Source organism: Prinia subflava, chromosome 8 (genome assembly GCF_021018805.1).
Source record: "Prinia subflava isolate CZ2003 ecotype Zambia chromosome 8, Cam_Psub_1.2, whole genome shotgun sequence".
In the NCBI taxonomy this organism is placed as follows: domain Eukaryota; kingdom Metazoa; phylum Chordata; class Aves; order Passeriformes; family Cisticolidae; genus Prinia; species Prinia subflava.
In genome coordinates, this window is record NC_086254.1 from 21,814,126 (window position 1) to 21,838,230 (window position 24,105).

At 50.4% G+C, this 24,105-nt stretch overlaps 1 protein-coding gene and 1 long non-coding RNA gene across 2 annotated transcripts in view; one reads left to right on the forward strand and one right to left on the reverse strand.

Annotated features, from left to right (window-relative positions):
* Positions 1-845: 845 nt before the first annotated feature.
* Positions 846-24,105, forward strand: part of LOC134553933 (corticotropin-releasing factor receptor 1) — a 30,002-nt gene continuing 6,742 nt past the window's right edge. The window contains exons 1-8 of the mRNA XM_063404100.1: positions 846-1,166; positions 9,239-9,323; positions 18,911-19,030; positions 20,184-20,269; positions 21,248-21,354; positions 21,690-21,810; positions 22,278-22,431; positions 22,677-22,737. Coding sequence (XP_063260170.1) covers positions 1,125-1,166; positions 9,239-9,323; positions 18,911-19,030; positions 20,184-20,269; positions 21,248-21,354; positions 21,690-21,810; positions 22,278-22,431; positions 22,677-22,737 — 776 coding nt within the window. The 5' untranslated portion in view covers positions 846-1,124. The remainder of the gene's footprint in view (positions 1,167-9,238; positions 9,324-18,910; positions 19,031-20,183; positions 20,270-21,247; positions 21,355-21,689; positions 21,811-22,277; positions 22,432-22,676; positions 22,738-24,105) is intronic.
* Positions 17,738-24,089, reverse strand: LOC134553934 (uncharacterized). The gene is made up of 3 exons (XR_010081167.1): positions 23,950-24,089; positions 22,659-22,810; positions 17,738-18,216 (listed from the first exon to the last, which is right to left on the reverse strand). It is a non-coding gene; the product is annotated as an uncharacterized LOC134553934 (long non-coding RNA).

Genomic DNA, 24,105 nt, shown 5'->3' on the forward strand with positions numbered 1-24,105 from the left:
TGGGATCCGTCCCCAGGAGACCAGGGCACGGCTGCCAGGGGACTGCAGGAACTGAGACACAGAGGTATGACAGGAGAGCCTTTAAAGCCTGAGGGTTACGCTGGGGAGAAAGGAAATGTCATCATTCAAGACCTCAGGATCATCATCCAGGCTCTCCCATACCCCCGTCCCCACCCTCCCCAGGACACTTATCCCCTGCTCCTGCCCCATCACCTCTGCCCCTCTCACAACCCACGGGACAAAGCCCGGTGCCAGCAGCACCTCTGCCTCCCCCGGTACCGCTCTTATGATCAAACACTCCCGGCACAGCCCCGCTGCGTGAAAGACCCGCATCCTCCTTCCCCCATCCCCGTCATCCCGGCAGGAGCATCTCCCTCACAAGGCAGGGCTGAAACCCCTTCCACCCCATCCCTGAGGAAGAGGAAGGGGCTCTGCCCTCCTTTCGTGTTCACCATCCATTTTGCAAAGGGGCTGTAAAGGCTGGCGGGGGAAACCTCGCCTTGTCCCAGTTACTGTGCCAGAGCCCTGGAGTGAAATCCCCAAATGCATGACACCCACTCACCCCCTCATCCCCGGCAAATTCCAGCCCCCAACCCTTTGCAGGCACAAGGAAAGACCCCAGGCTCCGCAGGAGGGACCCCACAGCGTCTGCACGATGGGAGTGAGAGGGGTGGAGAGGAGAAATGCCGCTCCAAGGAGAGCCAGGAGGGCGGTCCCTGGGCCGGAGGGAAGTTTCTGCTGCTGAAGATGCTGAGGGAGGGAAGGAGAAAGGGGGAAAAAAATCAAATGGAGTTGGAAGGCACCAGGGAGGTGGAGGAAGGAAAAGGGGAGGAGGGAGAGGAGGAGGGAGAGAAGGGGGAGTGGGAGGCTGGTGAGGAGGGATGTAGCCCATCGCCAAGCGAGCTGGAAGGTGGGCAGCCGGAGGACCGGTTCCAGGGAGGTTATAAAAGGCAGGAGCGGGACGCAGAAGGACCCGCAGCCTCCGCGCAGCCCCGTGTGGACCCGCCACGCTCCTCCGGTGGAAGCCCAGAGGATTCTCTCCCCAGCAGCAGAAGCAGCCCAGCAGTAGCGGGGACGCTGCCAGCCATGCCCCGGATAGTGCAGGGGCGCAGGGGCAGGTGAGGATGGTGCCCAGCCTACGTCCTGCCCTCCTCCTCCTCCTCCAGGTAAGATGCTTTAAATCCTCTTCTACCGTAAGGGCCCTTCTGCCCCCTCCCCACCATCCCTGTGCCCTGCACCGCCTGCGTTCTCCGCAGTGACTTTTCAATTTCTTTGAAGGGAAAAGTAAAAAGAGAAACAGCAACACAAAGGGCCCTCGGGAGAATTCCTCCAGTCGAGGCGCTGGGGCTTGGCAAGAGCTCGTGATGCTCAAAAACTATCAGGGAGGGGGGCTGAAGTGAGTGATCACTTAAAGGGGGAAAGAATTGCAGCCAGGTCCTCCTGAGCTCAGCCTAGGACTCCCAGCCTTGCATCTCCCAGTGAAACCAGCTGCCACCAGTTTCCCAGGCTGCTGGGAGGGGGTGGCCACTCTGGGGGTGTGATGGATGAGGGCAATGCAACTGCAGAGCCCAGTTGTACTCCCCGTAATTAATTTTCTAAGGAAGCCTCTCCTTTTTCCCCCTGCACCTGCAAAGCACTAGACTTTTTCTCTCTAATTTGCTCGCTGTGGAAGTGTACCCACTGTGAATTTTGCAGCTCTGCACAATATGCAAATACTTTGTCAGAAGCAATATTCCTTCTCCTTGAGGGCTTATCAAGGAGGGGAACATTCACAGCCCAAAGCTTGTTCAAATCTCAAACCCTGGACAAACGAGATGAAGGGGTTTCCTGTGAAATTTTGAATTTTATTTGAACAAATCTATAGTGGCAGTTAAACAAAATGATCAGTTTTTGATAAAACCTCTGTAAAAGAGCCAATCTGCCTGGCTGGCTGCAGAATGGTGTCTCAGTGGCCCAGCTGGGACTGCAGAGTTAAAACAGCAGGTAAAGTGGAGGAAAGCCCTCCCCATTGGCACTGCTATGGCTGTGCACCCCACTGTGCATCTCACACATCAGCTGCACTTCTGGGCCAGGAAAGTTCTCACCTAAGTGATGAGAAGAGCTGACGTGCACCAGGAGACCCCCCCCACCAAGATTGGGTTGCTTCTAAAAACTCCTCTTCTAAGCAGCTGCTCTCTCCTATCACTGCAACCCACTAAGCCTGATTGATAGGATTTATGGGAGCTCTTTTGCTGTTACATTCCCTGCTTCAGGCTTTGTGTGGCTCTGATGTAAGAAATAAAGGTGAGACAGGGCAGGATCTTTTTCCCCAGCCCAGGTCCCTCTTGGCCAGTCTGTGGGGACAGCACAGACCCAGTGCAGTAAGGTCATGTTCTGGTGGGGATAACCATGTGAGTGAGACAGCTCCTGATAACCTCGGTGAACAAAAAGTGGTCCAAAAGAAGTCCAAAGTTGCTGGGACACAGCTCCAATCCTCTGCCAAAGCTCCTTAGGCTCAGGGGATTCCCTCACCATCCCCAGGTGTTCCCTAAGGATATTCTTTTGTGGAGATGAAGCAACAAGGTCCACAAAAATCTTCCAGAGTGTGAGACAAAACCACCCCTCTGCTGGGGCTGGGACTGGGAAGGGGGGATCACAAAATACAGTCCAGGCAAAGAGAAGCCTCTCCCAGCTGGCTCCAAAAAGAAACAGCCTATCTACAACCCTCCCCCCGTTTGCAGTCGAGCTGTCTATTTTTCCTTATAAATACTTGCATTGAAAACCCAGATGCTTTTCCAGAACCAGCCCCAACCCTCTCCTGGGGACAGCATGGACTAAAGGACCATGAAACAGCAGCTGTGAGTGCATCCCTGCAGCCAGGTGTACCTGCAGCAGCATCCAGGCTGCGAGTGGAGAGACCTGCAGCAGCCCAGCTCCAACACAGAGCTCAGAAGGGACAAACATCCCCTACCTATACTGGATTGGAACAGTTTAGGTGTTCCCCATGCACCTGGCTAGCACCTCCACTTCAGCATCAGTTTGCCCATGTTGCTTTACTGGATAGACTACAAGACAGGCAGCCAAACTTGCTGCCAAGTGTTCCCTGGCACCCTGCAAGTCATTTAAACAAACTAAAAAAAATTATTAAAATAAACCAGTCCACCTGCAGCTCTGTCAGGAGCCGATAACATTTCCGGGGCTGATAAAACTGCAGAAGCATTTTATGCAAAATTAGAGATTGATGCTGAGGGTGGGATAATTTCCCCTCTCCTCTCACTTGACCCAGCAGCAATAAGCCCAAAAAACAGTCCCTGCCCCTTCCATGCTCCAATTCTTGCATAAGATGCAGAGCTGCAGTTGCAGGACATGCTGACCCTGGGGATCTCTCCAGTCCTCACTTTCCTTTAAAAGATGGAGTTTATTCAGTGTGTATGAAATCATCCCTGTGGTTTCACATCTCCAGCAAAGAATTGAGTGGAAAAGGCACAGCCTGTTCCCAGAAAAACAACTCTGTCACCCTAGGATGAATATATAGGAATATGATGAGAATATCCTGCACCACCAGCTCAACCCTGCCCTGAAATTCAACGCTGCTCACGCAAAATCCTGCACAGGGTTAGCCTAGAAGTTAGTTGTGAGTGACAAGCTCAAGCTGCAGTTGAGCCTGCAGTGTTTAGAGAGGCTACATCCATGGCTTTGTCTGTGACAACAGTTTTTGAACCCAAAGAAAGCACAAATTAACCCCCAAATCAGGGGGTTCCCTTACCAAGCAGAGCACAGGAGCCATTGTCCAACACCTCAAAACTGTCACTCAGGAGAGCGTGGCTCCTTCTGAAGATGGAATAACATATCCAGGGCCCATCTGGTGTTTTTCTTTTTTCCCCTAACTGTATTCTGAGCTGATAGAAGAGACCCTCCTTCTCTGCTTCATCCACAGTCACCCTCCCAGGAGCAGCTGCCTCTATTCCAATGGCTAAAGCATTTTGCAGATTACAGTCCCTCTTTCATCCTGAAATCTGTACTATACACCCTGGAAAGGCAGTGGCAGATGCAGCTTTGGTGTGGCCAAGCTTTCCTGAGTTGTGAATGTGAATAAACCAGAAAAAAAAAAAAAAAAAAAAAAAAAAAAAAAAAAAAAAAAAAAAAAAAAAAAAGGCAAAATTAATTTCTGGCTCATCATCCCAGGGCGTAACCCTAAAAAGGTGATGGGTGAAAGAGGGAGTTTGGAGCAGTCAAGATGTGGGTTTTGGGACAGAGCTGGAGAGAATATTGTCCAATCCCTAACTGAAAATACCTGTCAATGCACAGGAGTTCCACATGTACAATATGCAGGAGAGTTTAATAAAATTGCCTTAGAAAAACAGCCCTCCCCCAGGTTGTGTCCATCACTCCAATCTTCCTCAGCAGCCTTTTCCTCTGCAAATCCAGATCCCATAGGAGCTGCATGGATTGTGTCCCTTTCCCCAGCTTGTTTATGCCTTTAGCTTTCAACACCCAAATGCCATTAATCATTTTTTCACCTGTCCCCAAAAATCCATGTCTCTCTTGACAGATAAATGAGGTCAGAATTACTTATGGCAAGCGAGGGAGACCTGAGCTTAATCCAGGAAAACCTTTAATTGTTCATAAATCAGTTTTTACAGGGCATTCATTTAGCCATGAACAATATCCTTTTGTTAGGATCTGCATCCAGCACACAAGGAGAAAGACTCCAAACAGAATGAACACTCTCACCAAAGCTCCTGTTTACACACCACAGGGACTGGCCCTCTAATACAGATAAATTAATAAACTCGCAGATTTTAATGCTAGATGCAGATGTTCTCACTGCCTGCTCTTCCCCTGAGTAACATCAGTCATGGAAAATCTCCCCCTGGGTCTTCCTTTGAGCCTTGTTCCATTGCCTGAGCTTTGCCTTGATGCTGGCAGGGCTGGGGCTGGGGCTTTGGAAAAGCAATGAAGAAGCAGCGGGGGCTTGGTAGGGCAGTGAGGGGCTTGGAGGAACCCGAGATCATGGGTGGCAAAGCAGGTTACTGCCAGGTCCAAGACAGGTGTAAAGAGGGTTCTTCATGGACAGATGCTGCCTGGAGGTTTCATTTGTGGATTCAATTGAGGATGAAGCTCTTCCAAGTGAAAGCCCTCCAGGTGGAGCAGGTAAGAAGCTCCCTAGCTGCAGAAAACAGTGCCTGGAAGTCAGAGGAGACAAAGGCAAAGAGATCCCCTGCAGTGAAGGCAGGAGACACGGAGGGTTGGAGGCACCTCCAAGCACATTTGAGGGGCAGCTCTTGTTGCAGGCCGCCTCCAGCCTCCAGCTGCAGTCCTGGCAGGACGTGCTCCTCCCACACCACTGATGCTGCTCTGCCATCTGAAGTTGGCATCCAGCTCTTTTGACACTCACTGTATTTAACACCCGAAGTCTGGCACCTCTTGCTGCAGGCTCAGAGGCAAGAACAGGCTCCCTCCCAGCCTAATGCCCCGGGGAACTTCAGCAAAGGTCCAGGGCAGCAGCTGCTCAGCCCTTCTCTCTCTGCTCATGAGTTCCAGGAGGTCTTTCCTCTTCCACACCAAATGTTGTAGTGGGCACCAAGCCCAGCCAAGCCAGGGAGCAGAACTGATGGGTCAGAGATGTCCCTACAGCAAGTTCGACTCCAGAGTGGCTGGTATTGTCCCCTCTCCCAGGAAGGTAATGGTGGCCATCACTGTCCACTGCTGCCACTGCCCTCCACAGCTCTGTGCAAAGCCCCTGTCTCCCAGGGCTTCATCCCAGGCTACAATCCCACTAATCTCTCCACTCTCCAATTACAGCCCCTCGGCACTGGCCGTCCTAGATTGCTAATTAGTCTACAAGCCATCTCTCTCGTGCTCAGAGCTGTCAGCCCTTCCTGCCATGCAGATCCCCTCTTTTTTGAGGCAACATTATTGGGGGGGGACACACTCATGCTTGTCTCTGGGTAGCACAGTGCAGGAGGTGATGTTGCAGTTGGATGTGAATGTATTAATTAATCCATGGATTGCTTTGGAGAGCAAAAGCACTGCAAGGGGACATTAATTCCTAACTGTTATTAATTGAATTTCTTTGCCAGGTCAGTAGCAGGTCACAGAGACTGATGCCATGTGTGTGTGATTGTGCTGCTCACCCCCACAGCAGCCACCAGAGTCCCAGAGGTGATGAGCTGACACTGTCCTAGTCCACTGTGCTGCATCTCCTGGCCCAGGGAACCTGCCACTCTGTCCCCTCACAGGCACAGGAACAGCTCAAAAAAACCCAGTTGTTTGTTGTTTGTTTTTGGAGCCCTGGTGGCACCAGGACATGGTTGGTGTGTCCAGATTGGGGAGATCTGCTGCACACAGTGCCTCACAGCCTGAGTGACATCATGCAGATGGTCCTCGGTGCCTCAGTTTCCCCTCTGGGACAGCCCTGGCATGGTGGGTGGTGGGACACCAAACCCAGCAGATGTTTGCTGTGTGTGGGATGCAGGAAATACAGGAGCAGTGTCAGGGTTTTGTGTCTGAGCTGTGCAGTGAGGACTTGGGGGGGGGGGGGGGCGGGGGGGTGGTCCTGCTACAGCAAATGTGGGGATGAAAGGAAGGAGCTGGTGCTCTGTGAGGTCCAAGGTTAAACCAGAACCGTCCCTGTGTATAAAACAAGGATGTTACAGCGCCTGGAAGGGAGCTGGGTGGAGCTGAGGCAACAGCAGGAGAGACAGTGGTGGCTCCTGATGCAGAAGAAGCTGCTGCCAGCGTGGGCCCTCATGGGGCTCCCAGCAGAACCATCACCCATCCCTGGGCAGCAGCTCCCCGGCTGACTGTGCACCATGGCTGTGTCTAGAGAAGCAGATTGCCTTCCTTTGCGGACAGCTGAGGGCTCAGCTGAGGCTCTCCAGGATTTTGGCAGGCTGAGAGAGGTCACAGGGGTGTTCCTGCCTGCAGAGCAGGATCTGCCATATGAAGGCAGGGCCGGGAGGGCTGAGGAACACGGTCCCTCTCTGGCCCGAGCACGACCCACTGCTGTGCTGGGGCTCGTGAAGTCAGCTTGGCTGCAGCCCGGCCAGGCTAGGCCCTGCTGGGCACCATGTGGCATCTTACAGAGCACAAGGAGCTCTTCAAGGACAGAGCTTTGACCTGCTCTCTCTGTAAAAGCATGGGGAGGGGTTACACTAACCCACAAAGAGAAAAACAGATAAGACAGCGAACAGCAAGTGCCAGATAAGAATTTTTTCACTGAGGCAAATCCCCCTGCAGCTGCCACCACCCCTGCTTATTCCCCTCAAAATGCCGACAGGAGTGGGACAAAACCTCTGCTTCTGTCGAGAGCTTTGGCCACACTGCAGTGAGACAAGACTCAGAGCCTGGTAAAAAAGCTCTTAGTACGAGTTCTGTTTTTGGCATCTTTTTTTTTCCTTCCTTTCTTCCTTCTGTAGCTGTCTCAGCTCATTTACAAAGCTTGCAAAGATCCAGTGACTGCTCTATCCACACCCCTCTATGCCTGTGGCTTGGTCCATGTGCTGCTCAGCGCCAAGACCTCTCCCTGTGTCTGGAAGGAGAACAGACACTGCCAGGCTGGAGCAGGCTGGGATTAGAGAAACACATCCAATTAACGCTTGAAAGCCTGTTCAGGTAGACAAACCATCGCAGCCATCTTTTGGGCAGAATCCTTCTGTCCCAGCTGCCCATGCCAAGAGCCACCAGGTGCGGTGGGCACCAGCTGTGGGAATCAAGACAGAGGGTAGCAGACTCCCTACACCTTGAGTCCTCCCTGTTTGGAGTTTGGGTGGTCTCAGCTTTCTGAAAGGAGACTCAGGAGGTTCTGGGCTCGTGCAAGGACCAGCACCCAGGAGCTCCAAGCAGCTCCCATTCCAGGACAGGGTCCCCTGTGCCATCTGGAGCTGTCACAACAAGGGAGCTATTCTCATCTCCATTTATATGTCTGCCTGACATCTCTCTTACTGTCAGAACCAGCTTCTTAAGGCAGTAAACAGTTGTTTGGAAAAGAGCAGGTGGGTGCTGATATTGTGTCTGAATAAATCCTGCTAATGCCTTGGTAAGGCATGAGGATGGCTGGGTGTGCCAGCAAGAGCAGACAGTGTTTCTATGGCTCAGAGACAAGAGGAGGAATGGCATCTCCCTGTTCAGAGCAGTTTGGGAGGTAAATGGCACTCAGGAAGGGGGGTCAGGCACTAGGAATCTGACTGGCTGATGGGGAAGGCAGAGGTTATTGTCCCCGAGCAGCTGGGAGCCTGCATGCAGGCAGGGGAGGTGCAGCCCTTCATGCCTTCAGACTCAGGGCTGTTTCCCAAGGGATCTGTATGTGACATATTTTGGGGTGCAGCTCTATCATTTAACTAGCAGGTTATGGGAGTTTGGTGAAAGAAGTGGAGTTGAGCCTCATCCACCATTAGTGCTGGTGGAGCAGAGGGGATGAGTCTGTGTCACCCTTTTCTGAGCTGGAGGGGAGAGTGGACAGCTGCTTGAGTAAAAACCTGTGTTCTGCAAAATATCAGGTCCCCTCCTTCCCTCATCTGACACCCTGGCGAGCTGTGAGACCAACAGCACCATCCCTCTGCCATCCTTGCAATCCCTTCATCCTGGCAATTGCCTTTCTGACTTTTAGTTTCCCCAAACTCCTGCAAAGGTACAATAATTCAATAATCATTTTTCCAAAACAGCTCCTTGTGCAGAGTTTTAGCAGAGCTGAGTAGATCATGGTCAGTGCTTTCTGACTCAATGGGAATGTTGGTGTTTGCTGACAATTCTCCTGAAAACAGACTTTAGCCAGAGCTGGTTGTCTGTGGATCAGATCTCCTTAAGGATGTGTGTGAACATCTTCCCACTGACAGCTTACAAGGCTGTGATTTCAATAAGGGATTGAAAATCCAAGCGTAGTGTCAGGCTCATCATGTTTCCTCTGTCTGCTCTCAGGATTGAAGGATGCTAAACCCACAAGCATTAATTAAAATGCTAAATAGCAGAGGTTCCATGATTCAGCAGGGGCTGCAAGAGGGTTTGCTGAGGGGGGTATTCGAAGCAGGAGGGGATCACTGGGTGGGAAACAGAGAGCAGCCCCCAAGCCTTGGGCTCAGATAAGCTCAGTTTCCATAGGAAACCATCCTGAAAATAGTACATGTCCATTGTGCAGCTTTGGGAGTGGTACCCACTCAGACATGGGCAAGCTCAGATCTGACCCAAGGAGGCATTTGGGGATGGGGAAGCAACATATTGCACATATAACCCCACCCCTGTCTGCTCTCTCCCCATCCAGGCGTTTCTCCTCTGCGATAGCCCCGCTGCAGCCTCCATCCAGGAGCAGTACTGCGAGAGCCTGCTGCCTGTCACCAACCACACTGGTGAGTGTCCCCAGCCCACTCGAGCCACCCCCCAGGGATCCAGTGCTTGGAAGAGGGTGTTAGGGGTGTCTCTGACCTCATCTGCTGCCGCATGGATCCTTTCTGGGGAGGTGGGATATGTGGACGCTGCATATCAGCCCTCTGCTGGTGCTGCTGCAGCCTTTTTGCAGGGTGACAGTGGAGGCAGGAAGAAGCTGCAAATCACAGGAGATGAAAATAGAGAAAATAAATGTCTGTTGAGCAGAGGGGGAAATGGACAGAGACATCTTTCCTGCCTGTGTCATGCCCAGAGACACCAGGACTTTGTCCCCTATGTCCACCCCTGGAGGTTTTGACTTTTTGTGGAGACCACATCACCAGTGCAGTATGCCACCATGGCTCCAGGCTCAGGCAACCTTCTCCCTCCAGAACTCCTACACAGGTGCCATTGAGAATTTTGGGAGGTCACCAGTCATGAAAAGCTTCTGGGGATACAGCTATGGCCAGGGCTGGCTCAGCCCTGATGGGTGGGAGCAGCAAGGTCAAGGACAGCCCACTCCTACTCAACACTGTACATGGGTTTGATCCAATCAGGTCAGAGCTTGTGCCAAAACTGGCTTTTAGCCTATATTCAGGATGTGACTTGGATGTCACCTCAGCAGTGACAGGTCTGGTTCAGTGACAGGTTTTGGGGGAGGAGAAGTGTGAGAAGGAGTGGAGCTCACAAGGACAAGGAGAAAAGTCCTCCCCAGCTCTGGGATGCTGCAGTGTTGATTTTCCATGACTGAATGAGAATCAGAGCAGGCACCAAGGAACTCTCTGTCAGGATGGCCACAAGACTGGGCACTGCCAGGTGGCCACAGGACTGGGTGCTGAGGAATGGCCATAGAGACCCAGAGCTGAGGGATGGCTGTCCACCACCCATTAACAGCAGCAATAACAGCTCCTTTTTAACAAATCCCATCTTGCCACCAGCTGATCTGGTTTCTAGCCAAACCCAGGCTACTTCGCCCTGGAAGAAATTTCCCAAGCCAACGAGGTGGAGGCAGAAAGCCAGGGGACAGTAAAGTTGCCTGTGGAATGGCAATGCCTAGATACCTGGTCAAACAAGAAACTTAGTCATCACTCATGTGCGTTGCTCCCTGAAGGTTTCATCACTCTGCTCAGTGAGGGCCTGTCCTTGGCTGTGTTAAGCTGTGATAAATCCACACCCAGGGCAGCAGGCAGGTCCCAGAGAATCCTAATGCCCAGCTCGTGTCCTTTTCCACCCACTGCTGGAACCTCCCAAGCCCCAAGGAGAGGTCAGAAATGGGGGAGGATTTGTGCTGTGGTTTGCTGATGGATTGCCCTGGAATCACCACCATCCTCAAGCACTAGGTGCTGCTTTCTGCAAGGATCGGGCTTTGCTCAGTGGGGATTTATCAGCATGATTCCAAGCAGGACTTATTGCACCTCGGTGTCCATCTCCCTGGCAGAGGGGAGAACATGAGGCTTCAGATTTGCAAATTGTCCATTGTCTTTACACATCCAACCTGCAATTCCTGAGCAATTCATTAATTTGGATGGGGTTGGCACATGTGAGAGCCACTTCTGCCTGGAGGAAAGGACTTAGAAGAAGAGGTAGAGATGGAACATATTGTCTTATATCTGCTTGGGAAGTGGAGTTCAGCACCAGCCCTGGTCCTTGGGGTCCATTTAAGACGCTGCCTGATGGAGACAGCGATTCCTATGGAGGGATGTTTACTTAACTGTAAACTTTGATTTGAGCTATTTAACATTAAGTGTTGTTAGGATGATGCTAATGAGAATTGCAGCAGGGCCCTGAGACTTAATTTGTTAATGTCTTCACAGCCCTTGGGAAATGACACATGCTGATAACACGAGCCCGGTGGTCCCCCAGTGCATGGCTTGGCAGGGGATCTGCTGGATGCATGAACAGGCACTGCCTCATGCCTGCGTGCAGCATCCCTCCTCTGAAACACAGCCCAGCATGGGTTCTCATCCTCTCCTGGGTCACCAGTCCCTTAATGATTCAATTTTAAGGAGGATGTGTGGCTGGACAGTGATGTCACCAGAATGCCAGCACTTCCAGGCATGTGCACTGAGCTGGAAAAGTTTCTGCCACAGCAGTGGGGTGGAGGGTGGAGGCACACTGGGGTGATGCTGTCCAGGCTCAGGGGATGCAGGTGCTGCAAACTCTCATCCTAGGACATGGACCACCTGAGCCTCACAGAGCTCTCCTGTCCTGCCCTCTTATCACCGTGGTTTTACCCATCCTCCTTCAAGCTCCCAATGCAAAAATATCCCTGGGAATTCAGGTTCATTGTGGTGCTCCAACTTGATAGTTTAGGTATCCATCAAAAATTCCTGTTGGTGAGCCCCTGATTTTGGCTGGGACTGGGACACAGGGGCACAGCTGGATGCTCCATCAGGAAACTTCCTCCCACAGCAGCAGTGAAGAAGGAATATCAGACTGGATTTGAGGTCAACATGGAGCATTCAGGAAGTCAGGTCAGCTGTCACCCCAAACATCTGCAAGCCTTGAAAGTCTCTGATTAGGCTTGAAAAGGAACACAGTGAGGATCAGCATCCCCAGTCTGGGGTGGATAGATGCTGTCCCAAGGGCTCCCAGCCCATGGAGTGACTCAGACCATGGATTTCTCTGGCTGATGATTTCAGTTCCCCAGTGTCTGTGTACAGCTGCTTCTCGCCCTGTCACTAAATCCATCAGGGAGGGACAAGGTCATTTCATCGACCAGGGCAAAGCGTTCCCTGCAGCTGCAGGACTGCTTCCCTGGGGAGGGAAGGGGGAATCTGAGAAGACAGGAAAGCCTCTTCCTAATTAATTATGAGGCTTTTTCAAAGCAGCTCAGCAGAAAGCACTCGAGCAGAGCAAGCTCAGAGCATCCTCAAGGGGTTGTTTTGCCATTCGTAACTCCTGGATCAGGCCAAGGAGTTGCCACCCAATTGCTCACATCCCCCTCTGGTCCTGGCTGCACGGTCCACTCCTTTAAGCTTGTTATCACAATGAATTCTTATCCTCAATCCTGTGTGTGAGCTCAGGAGAGAGAGGGGAGCACAGAAAATTCCTTGTCAGGAAAGAAATGTTTCATGCCAGTGCCAGTTCACCTAAAGCAAAGAAAAATGACACCAAAGCTAAGCAGAAAAAAAGAAATGTCTGTGGGGTTTTGACTGAAGGTTTTTTTAAGGGGGAAAGGGAGTGTAGCTTTGCATTAAATAAGACAAATCTAATTGTTCCAGATACAGCAAAATCCTGTGGCTAAGAAGCAATGAGTGATGAGAATATATCCTTCAGAGGCACAATCAGATAAGTTTGGTAACACCTTTCACAGTGGGTGATGATTTGACCAAGAGCCTTTTCACCCACTTCAGCTCAGCTCCCAAAGTGCTGACACTGCTCCAGCAGCCCACGTGCCACTGCTCTTTCATTCACTTACTGACTCCCTTGGGGTGAGTCTGGAATTCAAATTCATAAAGGTCAAATTAACATTAGTTACTCTTTTCTCTTCAGTCTCATTGGCATCCCACTGAAGCAGAAATATTAATTAAGGAGCTGAGCAAGGGTTAAAGATGCAGCAGTGAGTCTAGGCAGGGACTTGAGGGAGACACATGGTATTGGACAGTTTTGGGAAACAAAACTCTCATCTATGTGGAAAATCCTCATGGTTTAAATTATGTACTTGTGTCCATAAGGCCATTCTGCTCCATCATCTGGGAAACAGGGATACCAATAGCAACTCATTGACATTCAAAGATTTTATTGTAGTGGAGGGGGGAAGATGATGAGGTTTCCCAGTAGGAAACCGTGTCCGGGCATATCCCACTGTGAGCAGCAGCTACAGCAGTTAAACTGTATTTTGGACTGGATGCAGTGAAGTCACTGCCAGAGACTGTTCAGCTGTAGCCAAACTAGAAGGCTCTGCTAGGAAAACTCTGCCAGGGAGGGATTTTGATGCTTCACTCACCCACCACCAAATCCCAGCCAACTCCAGGGAATAAACAACTTCCTGCCATGCTTGGTTACAACACAACTCCAAACACTCTGTGGTTCACGTCAGGAGAACAAGATAAGCCCCAAACACAACCCACTACATCATCTACATTATGTATATATACACACACATAAATGCTGTAAAGCTGTACATGGATCATCTTAAGTAACAACATTGAGCAGATGCATCAGATACCAACCGCACAAGCTAGGTTGGGTGCCTTTTATTTATTCTCCAGGGCAGCAGCAAAGACCTGAGGGGATAGTCACTGACGATGAACAGCAACAAGGCATAAATTCATTACAAAGACCCATAGCTATCATAATGTTTAATTAGTCTGGGTAGTTATTTTACGTTGAGGATCATGGAACTTGAATGCTTGGGAGGATTGCTGGGGATTTTTAAAGGACTGGAGTCTTATAAACATAAATTAGAAGCCTCCAATGCCACTGAAAGTGGTGCTGAGGGTAGGGTGTAAGCAAGGATCTACTTTGAGACAGCCAGAGCTGCTTCCAGCCATCCTGAGCACCAAGCCCTGCTCAGAGGGAAGGCAAACAGCTCCACCAGCCCAATTTTTATCCCATGTTAATATAAATTGTCCCCCAGTGCCTTTTTCCTCAATGCCTCAATGTGCTACTCAAGCATTTAACATCTGAGTGACTCTGCAGCTCAACCCAGCCACCCCTCCCTGGCACCACAGCACCTGAAAGTAAAAGCATCCTGCAAAGGCCCTGATTTTTGGGCAGTAAGGAGTGAAATGGGTCTTTCTTCTTCACCACTCTGGTGGAGCTGCCTGGGAGGGACAAAGAGATTTTTGTGCAATTTCATGGTTGATGCATCAAACATCACAGTGAGTTGTATTTTGATTAGATGTGGAGATGAAGCCCTGATTGCCAAATGCAAATGTTGCAGCAGAGACACAGGGGCCACCCCCAGGGAGCCAGAGGCTCAAGGCAGCAGCAGCAATGCGGTCACAGAGGACATCTGGGAATAGAGATAACTGTGGTTGAAAAAGAGCTCAGGACAGGTAGTGATGTGAGTTAACAACTTTCTGCTGTTAGGCACTTGAGACACCTTAGATAAATAACCCCATCACTCCCAGCCACGGGAATGAGCCTGTAGTTCAGATTCCCATAATCTCTCCCAGCCCCTTTGCATTGCAGAAAGGGAGAGGCTTCACCCTTCCATCCTTCAGAGTTGTGTCTGTGCACAGCAGCAAACTGGGACGTTGTGCTGATGCACAGTTCTGCCCAGTGTAAAGCAGGATGTGCTTGCCAGCACAGTTATGTCAGCGCAACCTTTGCTTTCCTCCTCTTCAGAGCATCCCAGAAATGGCTTGATGGTGTGAGAATACTTCAGACCTCCTGGCACACCAATTCAAAAGCACTGTGGCCACACATCTGGTACTGCTGGACCAGGATAAACATGCTCTAGCCTCTTCAAATTTGCTCAAAATCTTTTGGTAGATTATCTGGGAGTGGAGAGCTTTACCCTCCCAGGTGTCACACGGTTCTGTGGCTTTAGCCCAGAGCCGTCTTGGAGGCCTCTGCGAGTGGTGGGAGCAGACTGGAGAAGGATGTTTTCTAGAAAGAGATGGGATATTGCTACAGTTATCCTGAGACAGTTATTGTGATATAGCTGTCTCAGTGTAAGTCCCTGGACAGACATTGTTTTCTTCAGAAGAAAGTAAATGCTTTATATTGCTTCAGAGCACCACAACCCAAAGGCAATAGGGTGAGAAGGGATTGGAGTGACTTCTCCTGTGCCACATTCCCTGTCTCAAAGTAGGGCTCGCTCCTTCCTCCTCCAAACACAATGTTTCTCTGTAGGAAGAAGCCAAACTAGGGGGATTGAGTGCAGGTAGGAAATTCACTGACCTTTCTTGCTGTAAATCTGCAAAAACCCAACCTCTGCAGCCAATGGAGCTGAGAAGCTGGAGCACTTGTGTGCAGAACCTGAAGAATAGTCCCCCTGCAAACACGGAGGGGCTGCTGAGCAGGCAGGGAAGCATTTATTACTGATACATATAATTTCCATGCTAAACAGTGCTCTAAATGCCAGGAGACAGATGCCACTCAGGGGGAGCTGGGCAGAGGGGATGATGCAGTCCTTGTGGCACTCTCTGTCTTCACTGTTTTACTTATCACTTCCCCCCCAGGTGGAGTTTTTTTTTCTCTTTTCTGTATGCTGAAGAGAGTAGAAAGATCAGCATCTGCTTTCTGCAGCTTTTCTTCATCAAGCCTTTATCAGTGTGAGCCTGGGAAAAATATTACAGCCACCCGCTAAATGAAAACCTGGTGGGACAGAGCTCCAGCACAGGGGTGAAGCTCAGGGAGTGGTCCAGGAGCATCCAACAGCCTGGCTGAGCATCTCCTCATCTGACTGCAGCCCCAGATTGCAATGTCAGCTCAGGAGGGCTGAGCTCCTGGGATGCTGGTGCGCCTTCTCTGTGGTGGGACTGATGGGACCCACTGGGTTTGGTGTCTGGAGGGATCCTGTTGTGCTCTAACGGGAGCGCCAAGCAGCATCCCACCAAGTGCCATGGAGAAGGAGATATTAAATCCAGCAGTCAATCCTTGAGCAGATGTACCACAGAATGATGCACCTCTGTCTGGCTACATCATTTCCACGAGTCTTTCTTGGGATTGGTTATTAATGGCATTACTGTGGGTTTGTTTTACTGGTGGAGAGTATCATCCTTGTTGGATGGCCCTGACGACTTTTAATTATTCGTCTTCCTGTTTGTCCTCCCTGAGCAATCTCTGTCTGTTCCCCAGAACAGACCCTGGAATGCAGGAGGGAAACTAAGACAAAAGAGGATGCAAAGAAGAAGGAGTTTGTGCTCAGCCCTACCAGTCCCTGGGTGAGGTTGTGATAGCTGCATGAGCTGCCATGGCCATTAGTACTGTGCAAGCCCCATTTTCCTGTGCTGCCTTGTTCCAAGTGAAGCTTTTCCTCTTCTAGACATTCACACAGCTTCTCACCTCAGTGTCTAATAGTGAGAGCACTTGCAATTTAACTTTGTCCTTAGTTCAGGTAATTACTGGTTGATTTTTCTTTACATGGATGAGTGTTATCATAAAATTTTTAGCTGCGACCCCCTATTTCTCTGTCAAATGTGAGACAAAACAATGAAGGAGCTCAATAAATTCAAGTCAGTGCAGAAAGGCACAGACACACACATGATAAAAGGCACCTTGTTTCCTACAAAATACAGGCTTAAAACAGTTAACTTAAAGGGAAGGTTGCCACAGCAACCCTACACATTAGCAAAGCTAAATGCAAAGGTCATTGTTAAAATTAATTTCTCCCTACAAGCTATGGGAGGCAGAAGGTAACACTCACCATGCTCTGATGCTTCCCCAGCTCACATGCTTGGAAGCTGTTTTCCTTTGCTAAGATATTAGAAGACACTGAAAGCCCTGAAAATTTTCTCTGACAACATTGCAAAATAACAAGGAGACAATTTTTCAGATAATCCATGAAAACAAATATTCCTCCATTAAGACCTTCTTCATCATCATCATCAACAGTATTTTGCTTTTTTTCCCTTTTGTCACTTTTTAGCCAGTGCCATCCGTAGGAATTTTTGGGAAAGGCATTCAAATAACAACCACAAATCCAGGGGGAGAGGAAACGCTGTGTTCTTGCACCCAAGGAGCTGTGAATTGGGGTGTTTTGTCTTAGGAAATGGCAATTTCTGTCTCTGTGCAAGCAGCACAAACATCTCTGGTACCCAGGAGTGGTTTGGACTGAACTCTGCCCCTTCCAGCATCTCCTGCTCACCCCTTTTCTGCTTGTCTTGAATTGTAGCACATGGATATTGCAGCCATTGTGCTTCCAACCTCACTGTGAGATGTAGCAGGGACATATTTAGCTACAGTACATGTTGTTCTAAATATACACGAATTATACATAAAAAAGCCTGCAATCTGGCCTATGTTATTACACTTGTGTAGCTGGGAAAAGCACACAAATCCTTGAAATCTGAAATAGCAGCAGTTTTGGAGTTTTCTACCCAGGAAAGACTGGAAGAGACCTACAGGAATGGCTGGGAAGGAGATTTTGCAGCCAGGAGGTGTGAGATGTTTGGAGAGGCTTAGAACTAGACTGGACACACCACTGAGGAAGAGAAAGTCTGGCTTATTGCCTTTTGTGGGGCTAGATGCCAAAGTCATGGTTGAAGGAAGGACCAGGGCTGGGATACCAGAACCAGGGGACCCTAAGTGGACTTGGAAGCCAGGTCTAAAGCCAAGGTTGTGCCAGAACTGGGTTTAGCCCAGTAGTTTAGACAGGACCAGAGCAATAATCAGGACCATGACAATTCAACCAGCCCTTGCAAGTCTTGCAGTGTCTTGGTTTGGAAAGACAGGTATCTGTCAGGGGAAACTGGAGTTTCCCTTGGAATGCAGAATGTAAAAACCCCCTCCCTCCAAATTATTACAGTTTTGCAATTAGGAGCTTTCAGGCAAAAAATATGGGAATAGGAATAACAGTTCTTTACTAGGGATATTAAAAAAATACAAATGCAGTGTACAAAAAAACAAACAAGCAAACAAAACAGAAGTCCTAGAAAACCCTGCCAGAGTCAGAGATACGACCTGACACCCTGCTGTCAGGGTGTTGGAAGCAGTCCAGATAAGCCCTCCTGGAGTAACAGATGTTGTTCTGTGGAGTAGAGATGATCCTGTAGAACAAAGGGTCCAGTGCTGGCGAGATGGGTCCGGTCTTCCTCCAAGGATTCAGAGGAAAACCAGCTGCATCAGTGTTTGGGATTGCAGGTTTTATGCTGGTGGAAAGGCTTTGGGTCCTCCCAATGGGTGGATCATCTCACATTGGAATGAGGTGATGTTATCAGTCATGTGAGAGGCCTTCAATGGCCCATTCACAGGTGATGTCCCCTGGAGGAGGATGGGTGGAGGAAGAGCTGAGAAGGCACTGCCTTATCTGGTGTTTTCAGGTCTCCCATTACCAGAAGGCATCTGCCCTCTTCCCCCTAGAGTTACAAGAGATAAAGAACAATATCTCCCAACCGGTTTCAACAGATGAAACTAGAATATACATTTTTGGTTACATTTTTCAACCCAAAACACACAGCCCGCAACTGGTGTTTGCCATGAAGGTTTTCTGGGAACTGAACTTGTGGTGACCCATCAGCTCATGCAGCAGCCCCAGCTCTACAGGCAGATCCTGACCTTTCAACAGCCTGGAAGTGGCCCATGGTTGTTACCCTGTTCTTTTGAAACTTTTTAGCCTTCTGATTGTTTAATTTCTTGGAGTCAAGATTCTCACACTTCTAACACTTTCTTAATGTAAAAATAGCTCTGTTTACTTAATGGTAGTTCTTGTTTACATTCTTTTTTGGAAGAGAAGAACAACTGATTGACTGTCTGTTTGACCAGTGTGGTTGGAGGGGTCGTGATCCCATCCTCCAATCCACAGCTGGTGCCAAAAATGTATAAATATGAAAGAAAGTAAAGTTCTGCCTCTTCTTTCCTGCTGGGACATGTGTGAGTCGCATGGTTCTTTCGTGTCCAGCTGTGTCACACAGTGGGCCACAGACCTCTGCTAACCATGTGCACTTTGTCCCTGCAGGTCCCCAGTGCAACGCCTCGGTGGACCTGATCGGCACGTGCTGGCCCCGCAGCGCGGTGGGGCAGCTGGTGGCGCGGCCGTGCCCCGAGTTCTTCTACGGTGTGCGCTACAACACCACCAGTAAGAGGGGCAGCACTGCTGGGGACACGGCGGTTGAGGGTTCTGGGGCACAAGTGACAATGCACCTCTGAGAACAACGCTCATCAGCCAGAAAGAAAATGGTGCCTCAGACCCCAGATTTCAGGAGGGTTTGTTGCAGAGAAGCAGCTTTATAAGGAGGTTCTTCTGGGAGGAGGAGAGGGCTGGTGTCCCCACTTGGGTACAAAGACAGAGGAGTGATCCTGTCCTGCCCTTGGAGGTGGTATGGGGGTCTGAAGCTCCCAGCTGAGCAAAGACTGGGAGACTTTGAACCTCATCCCCTCCTGGCACAGGTGGCTGCAGTTTCACTACCAGTGACATGCTAGGAGTAGAGGATAAAGTGATAGCATATGAAAAGTGCCCAACGTCATTCCTAGAATAAGGTTGAGGTTTTGACCACCCAAGTGCTGTTTTTGATGAAAGAAACACCTTGCTTCTCACAAAAAACATACATTTTTCCATCCTGCAGCCATGAAGGATGGCACAGACACACAGTTCCTACTTTCTGGTGCCTCCTTTGCTGCTGTAGGAGCCTCTCTGCATTAATCGTGACTTGAACCTGTCTCTGAGCCCTTCCCAGCCCATCACCCTGATGAGGCTCACAGTCTCCTCTTAATGGAAGCCCAGTCTCACCCAGTGCTGGCCTCCACCCACTGCTGACACCAGTCACAGACTCTCTGGGGTGCCTGGGCCATTCCTTCCCAACTAGCCTTGCCACCTACTGTCCTTGCTGGGACCCAAAAAAGCTCCTAATTCACGAAGAGAAGTGAAACTTTGTGCTGCCATCTCAGCAGAGATCCTGGGCTGGCACATGATCACCCAAGCAAACAGCGGAGTGAAAGGAAGAAGAGTCTAACTGGTGCTGCTTCTGCTGCATCCCTGTTTGTGGTAAGGAAGTGTTGGGGTCCCCCAGTGCCAAGGGCAGAGCTGGTGCAGACCCAAAGCTCTTGAGCAGGTCTGAAATATTCCAAGGATTTTGATTCTGCAGCTGTGACCAAGGCAGTAGCTGAGCTGCCTTCAAAGCAGAAGATGCCACTGGCCTGATGTCAGTGCCCTGTCTTAGTGACAGTCAGGTCACATGTCTGTACCCATCCCCATACTCTGTTAATGCTTGGATGCACATCCTCTCTTTCAGATAATGGGTACAGGGAATGCCTGGCGAACGGGAGCTGGGCAGCACGTGTCAACTACTCCCAGTGCCAGGAGATCCTCAGTGAAGAGGTAGGAGCTTGGGAGTCCCTGGGCTTTTGGCAGGAGAGCAAGAGACAGACAATGGAGTTTTGAAAGGCACCAGCATCCAGGCCAGGATGGCCCATGGGAGCTGAGGGCTGAGCATGCAGCACCATCCCAGTGACAAGGTCGCATGTGGCAATTATGACCCCTTGTTGATTTGCATTTTTACTCCTCATCAGAAATTATGCCATACCTGTTTCTATCCCAATTAAAAATCCAAGATAATTGGCAGTGTGTGGTCCCCAGGGCCTCTGGGTACAGATCAGCCCTGCACCTCCCTCCTGACACAGCACTCAGTGAAAACCCCATCCATCCCTGCTGGCAGTGAAATAAAGGAGATATTTAGGAAGCTAAAAGAGATAAATAAATGGAGATCAAGAATTACAAGCTCCTGAGTAGGACAAGCCACTCCTTGAAGCAGAGGAGAAGAGATGAATTTTTCGTTTGCAGTTGATATCAACTTTGGTATTTAAGATGCTGATATCTCTTGCCAGAAATGGTTTTCTCACTCACTTAATTGCTAATTCACCGACTGGATGAGTGCCTAACAGCAGGAGTGATCAATTAATTCAATTATCACTCACACTTTCCCTCTGCCCAAATTCATCCCAGCCTCCCAGCTACCCCGAGGTCAATGGGGGATGAAATGAGATAGAAGATTCCTGTGAGCTCAGCTGAGTTCTAGCAGGGTTTCCCCAGAGGATGGGTTGGGATGTCCCAGCATTGAGCTGTAAAATGAGCTGCTCTGGTACAGGTGGGATGTGAAACTAGGCTGGTGCCTCTCCTTCCCACATAGCCCCATCTCCTTCCATTCCCACTGTCCTGTCCCAGGGTGGGCTCCAATTGTTTCCTGCAAAAGGTCCCAAAATTTGAGGCACAGCTGCCAACAGTGATGTGGTGGAGGAGGTGGGTTTATGCTGGTACTGGGGCTGCTGCTGACCCTCTGCCCATCTCCCCTACTCCCAGAAGAAGAGCAAGCTGCACTACCACATCGCCATCATCATCAACTACCTGGGCCACTGCATTTCGCTGGGGGCCCTCCTCGTGGCCTTTGTCCTCTTCATGCGCCTGCGGTGAGTGACAAACCTGCTGCCATGTTCCTGTGAGGTCATCTCAGGCAAGGATGGACCCAGTTCCTGTGCTTTGCCATCTCCTCCCCCCACAGCCACTGCCCTCCAGGCTGGAGAGATCCTGCCTATCTCAGTTGTTTTTCTTCTGCTGCACCTGGTTATGGAGGCAGAGGGTCCTCCTTGGTGCCCTCCACCTCCTGGTCTTCTTCCTGCCCACCTCACTCAGAACATGGTCCCAGCAGGTCACCCTTGGGGTCCCAACAGAGACACTTAGCTCCACAAACAGCACTGTCCCCAGTCCCCCTGCTCTAATGGTGCCTTGTTCCACCCCTCTCCAGGAGCATCCGGTGTCTGAGAAACATCATCCACTGGAACCTGATCACAGCCTTCATCCTACGTAATGCCACGTGGTTTGTGGTGCAGCTCACCATGAGCCCAGAGGTGCACGAGAGCAACGTGGTAGGTGCAGCTCTGCCAGGCTGAGCCCAGTCCTCAGCAGCTGGGGGTTGTGAGGACCCTGGAGATCACAGAACCACAAAGTGGTTTGGGTCTGAAGGGACCTTAAGGATCATTTAGCTCCAACCTCACTATCCCAGGCTGCTTCAAGCCCCATCCAACCTGGCCTTGGACACTTCCAGGGATGGAGAAGCCACAGCTTCTCTGGGCAGCCCGTGCCAGGGCCTCGTGACCTTCCCAGGGAAGAATTTATTCCCTAAACCTACTTGTTCAGTTTGAAGTCACTAAGATGTGGCTACAAAAGCAACTTCAGGCAGCAAAATGGGCTGGCTGGTGGCCAGCAGGCACCCCATGTGCATGAGAAACACGGGTTTGATTGCTCTGCTGGGGTCTGTGCTGCTCCGTGCATTGTTTGCACCACTGTTGACACTGTTGACACAGAGCTCAACAGGTTCCACATCTCCTGGCAGGTTTGGTGCCGCTTGGTCACTGCTGCCTACAATTACTTCCATGTCACCAACTTTTTCTGGATGTTCGGCGAGGGGTGCTACCTGCACACGGCCATTGTGCTCACCTACTCCACGGACAAGCTCCGCAAATGGATGTTCATCTGCATCGGCTGGTGTGAGTGCCAGGCTTCCCCTCACCCAGCAGCACCCAGGGTTTATTGATGGGTGATGTCCCCTCCATCCCCGGCTCCAGTTCTTCTTGCACACAAAGAGCTGCAGAAAGGGTGCCAGGAGCAGGAGGATGGGATTTGCATGGACACATCAACTCACTGTGTGGTTTGTGTGTGAGAAAACCCCATTTACAGTGTGGTTTTGTGGCAACCTTGTACCTCTGAGACTCACCTGTGTGTTCCCCTGCAGGTATCCCCTTTCCCATCATTGTGGCCTGGGCCATTGGGAAGCTCTACTATGACAACGAGAAGTGAGCCTGATTTTTCTTATCCTCTATTCTTCTTTCTATCCCAAATCCTCAGGGATCAGGTGTGTCAGGAATTCTGTCAGGAAGGGAAAAAAGGATACTATTCTTCCATTCTTTCTTTCTTTCTTGTATCCCAAGATACAGCTCTTTCAGCTCTCTGCAGTACAAGCCCTGCCCCTGCTTGTTTTCCTCAAAAGGCAAATGTGATTTTTAAGGGAAAAAAGAGAATAAAACAGATCCCCTACAACACGTTTGCTAAAGGGAGCTGGGATTTAACCAGCAGAGATCTAAATTACCGCCCCCCCACCTGAGCCATTTTCACAGATACCTGCTAATGAAAGTCTTAACAAGTACCTGAGAATTCATCCCAGAGTGGGAAATTGAAAGGAGCCCATTGAGATGAATGGCAGCTTATTCTGTTTTCCAGAGGTAGTTTTCCCTGCTGACTTCAGTAGCCCCATGCTACTCACACAGGCACTGATTGAACAACCCTGACAAGGTGCTCCCAGGACAGGGATACACCTGAGTGAGCTCCTGAAGCATTTGCTGAGGACAGAGCTGACCTGGACCTGTGTGTGTGAGATTAGGGAGAATCATGGAATATCCTGAGTTGGAAGAAACCCATAAGGATCATCGAGTCTGACTTCTGGCCCTGCACAGACACCCCAACAACCCCACCCTGTGCATCCCTGGCAGCGCTGTCTAAACACTCCTGGAGCTGTGGCAGCCTCGGGGCTGGGACCATTCCCTGGGGAGCCTGGGTAGTGCCCAGCACCCTCTGGGGGAAGAACCTTTCCCTAATATCCATCCCAAATTCCCCTGTGACACAATCTCAGGCCATTTCCTTGGGTCCTGTCTCTGTCACAGGGAGCAGAGATGAGGGCTGCCCCTGGGGAGGAGCTGCAGCCCCGGTGAAGTCTACACTCAGCCTCGTCTGCCCCAGCTGAACATTCCAAGTGCCCTGAGCTGCTTCTTATGTGGCCCCTCCTGACTGCTCCCCATCATCATGTCCCTCCTTTGGACGCTCTCTAATGACTTCAGATCTTTCTTATATTGTTGTGCCCAGAACTGCCCCCAGGATGTGAACTGAGGCTACCCCCGTGCAGAACAGAGTGGGCGATCTCCTTTGTGAGGAGGATGTCCCTGCTTCTCCCGCAATCACCAGCTCCCACAGCCATATGGGGCCCATAAACACTCCCACAAGCCCATATGCACCTCCTTTTGCTGAGTTCTCAGGGAAGCTATTCCACAGTGGCTGCAGCAGCTCGAGTTTTAGTGCTTTCACCTCACAGACAGTGACTTACAGAGACTGTGCAAGGACAGGAGTCTATCCAGTCACTCCTGTAGCAGGCTGGTCCCTGACACGGCATG